Here is a 3,531-nt window from a genome sequence, read left to right on the forward strand (position 1 = left end):
TTTTTTTTTTGAGATGGGGTTTTGCTCTGTTTCCCAGGCTGGAGTGCAGTGGCACAATCACAGCTCTCTGCAGCCTCGACCTCCTGGGTTCAAGTGGTCTTCTCTGCTTAGCCTCACCAGTAACTGGGACCACAGGCATGCACCATCACACCCAACTCATTTTTGTATTTTTTGTAGAGATTAGGTCTCACTATGTTGCCCAGGCTTGAACTCCTGGACTCAAGTGATCCTCTCGCCTCAGCCTCCCAAAGTGCTGGGATTACAGGCATGAGCCGCCATGCCCAGCCTGGAAACTTTCTTGAATCTCAGTTTCTGCTGTGGAAAATTAGCCTGCTTCATGGGGTTTAGGTGATAAAGGGCAAACAGTAATACAAAGAGGACAAGGCTCAATTCCAGCTAAGTTTCCCACCTTCTATGGAATCCAAAGCATGTTCATAAGGTACACAAATAGCTATGAGCCCAATTCTTTTAATATTTTACCTCTCACCAGTGTTAAATAAAGCAGAGCTTAGCTGACAACACACTGGAGTGATATACTAAAAAGAAGAGTGGAAATGTCATCTAATCAAGAAGAGAGAACCACTATATATGATTGTTCACTGACTACATGAGTCAAAATGATGAACAGGAAATAGGATCATCTTCTACTATATTTTCCCCATATGCCATATTGAATCTATACAACATTATTTCAATAAGGTGGGATGCATTTAATTCCATCTGATGTTTTCTTCGCATAAATTGTTCTTAAAGAGAAGAATGCAATTATGAAAGGAGGTCTTTGAAAAGTTTGATGCAATCAAGGTGAATGGTTTTTGAAAGTAGAGCTTATAAATTTCCTGCACTCCAAAATTTGTAGCTGAAAGGAGCTTCCTAAGGCTGGGTCTTAGGGGAGTCACATCTAACCTGGTGTTTCTGTTGACTTTGGAATTGTAGTCCAGGTTTGGGCACATATGGGTATGAGAAAATTGGACCATGCTAGCCTCTGCTGCATTTAGCTATGGGCTATTCACTTATGTTCTCTGCTAATTGATTTCCTTTTATTTAAGTGACAAGGAGAAGCAATGGATGATATCAGGCTAGATGTATTATATCTCAGCAGAAACAGTGATTTATGGTAACAGCATGCAGGCTTCTCTATTCATTTTTCAAATTGCTTATCCAGGGGTCAAGTTTAAGCATTGTTGTATGCTATTACCAATATGGCAATGAGAAATTTCTAAATTGGTCAAGAAAGTATCTTGACAATTATATACACAACAACAAAATACCAAACATTTCAAACAAAAAGAACTCCTCTTGAGGACAGGTTACAGGGAAAAACGAAACAAAAAAAGAAACCTAGCGTGTCTACAAGTAACTTTGATCATCCATCAGACATGGCAACCTGTCCATGGGAAATAAGACTGTCGGTGTCTGTGGTCAACGTTTCTATTTGGCCCTTAGCGTGAAGCTCTCTCCTTTCTTGCCATATGCAAAGCAAATTCCAATGCTGTGGATTTGCCCGTCCCTGCTAGCCATGTGTCCCTTTTTATTACTGTCACTTCAGCACAGAGTTTCCAAGACGCCTCATGTTGAATTCTAAATCCTACTGATGGACACCAAATAGCCTCCTGATCACATTAGCATATTCCAAGTCGAAGTTCTCCATGAATGTTCCTTAACAGAACGAAGACAAATAAATATGTGTCACTTTCTTCTTGACCCCAGAGATAGGGACACAAAGGGATAAACATCTTTCGGAATGGCACCCCTATAACCTCAGAATCACTATTTCATGACCAGGTGCAGTGACTCATGTTTGTAATCCCAGCACTTTGGGAGCCCAGGCAGGAGGATCACATGAGGCCAGGAGTTCCAGACCAGGCTGGGCACATATCAAGACCCTGATTCTACAAAAATAAAAAAAATATTAGCCAGGGATAGTGGCCTGTGCCTGTACTTCCAGCTACTTGGGAGGCTAAGGTGGGGGGATTGCTGGAGCCTGGGAGGTGGAGGCTGCAGTGAGCTACGATTGCACCACTGCACTCCAGCCTGGGTGACGGAGTAAGATTGTCATAAATAAATAAATACATAAATAGACTCACCATTGTACTAATTTGCTCTTGGGCATGCTAGAGAATGTTTCCCATGTGGGAGTTAAGTATTTGCTATTTATTTTCTTAATAATAATAATTATTATTACTATTCCTTAGGTTTAATAGCATACAGGCCCTGTCAGAAACTTCATTTGCAGGACTGACCAAGTTGGAGTTACTTATGATTCATGGCAATGAGATCCCAAGCATCCCCGACGGAGCTTTAAGAGACCTCAGCTCTCTTCAGGTAAACTTGCGGCATTTGTAAATGTCACTAATTGCATCCTCTAAGACCAGTAATAAAGAATGGGAACTATGTCATTCTCCTTAATGATCAATAAAATGGCTATTTTTTGACATGAAAGACAAGTTTCATGTTACTACTCTCCAGCCCTTTGTACTGGTTTCTGTTTGGGGCTGTGGCTTTTAAACTATAAACAGGATCCTTTTGTTTTGTTTTGTTTTCCTCTGCCCTTGTAGGTTTTCAAGTTCAGCTACAACAAGCTGAGAGTGATCACAGGACAGACCCTCCAGGGTCTCTCTAACTTAATGAGGCTACACATTGACCACAACAAGATTGAGTTTATCCACCCACAGGCTTTCAACGGCTTAACGTCCCTGAGGCTACTCCATTTGGAAGGAAATCTGCTCCACCAGCTGCACCCCAGCACCTTCTCCACGTTCACCTTTCTGGATTATTTCAGACTCTCCACCATAAGGCACCTCTACTTAGCGGAGAACATGATTAGAACTCTTCCTGCCAGTATGCTTCAGAACATGCCGCTTCTGGAGAATCTTTACTTGCAGGGAAATCCGTGGACCTGTGATTGTGAGATGAGATGGTTTTTGGAATGGGATGCAAAATCCAGAGGTAAGAAGAGAGGAGAGCAGACCACTCCTGGCTGCACATTCTTTTATCTTTTTGGAGACGTTCCTTTCTCCAAGGTTCTTATATTGACTTATTCATCTTGCCTTGGATGAAATCTGAGCACCCAATCAGTAAGATAGGAACCCATACTTTAAACGTTACCACTTAAATGTTAAGCCACCTTCATTCCCCAATGCAAATGCAGTTATCCCTTAGTGAAATGTAGTGGTCAATGTAATCAGTTACATACAGGTGATGTGGGTTGCCATGGAATGGGTATCTGGAGAATCATGCCAGCCTTGAACTGCAGCTTAATGTGGGAAACTGGGACTGGGGAGGGGCTGTGAATGCATGTTCCATGAGAAAGCTACAAAGGATGCTTGGAAAAGAGCAGGCTGGTGAGGAGTGGCTACAAGGTCGTTATTTTACGGACAGGGAAGCGATGCTCAGTATTGATCCAGAGAGCTATGGCAACAAGCAGGACTTATGTGCAGCAGTTGCCACAAAGTAGATTGTGATTTCTTCCTTCCTTCCTTCTTTCCTTCCTTCCTTCCTTCCTTCCTTCCTTCTTTCCTTCCTTCCTTC

General features: G+C 42.3%; 1 protein-coding gene across 1 annotated transcript in view; it reads left to right on the plus strand.

The window, feature by feature from the left end:
• Window positions 1-3,531, plus strand: part of MXRA5 (matrix remodeling associated 5) — a 42,399-nt gene that overhangs the window by 18,245 nt on the left and 20,623 nt on the right. The window contains exons 3-4 of the mRNA XM_017896606.1: window positions 2,196-2,325; window positions 2,559-2,949. Coding sequence (XP_017752095.1) covers window positions 2,196-2,325; window positions 2,559-2,949 — 521 coding nt within the window. The remainder of the gene's footprint in view (window positions 1-2,195; window positions 2,326-2,558; window positions 2,950-3,531) is intronic.

This window comes from Rhinopithecus bieti, unplaced genomic scaffold (genome assembly GCF_001698545.2).
Source record: "Rhinopithecus bieti isolate Rb0 unplaced genomic scaffold, ASM169854v2 scaffold_28521, whole genome shotgun sequence".
NCBI lineage: Eukaryota > Metazoa > Chordata > Mammalia > Primates > Cercopithecidae > Rhinopithecus > Rhinopithecus bieti.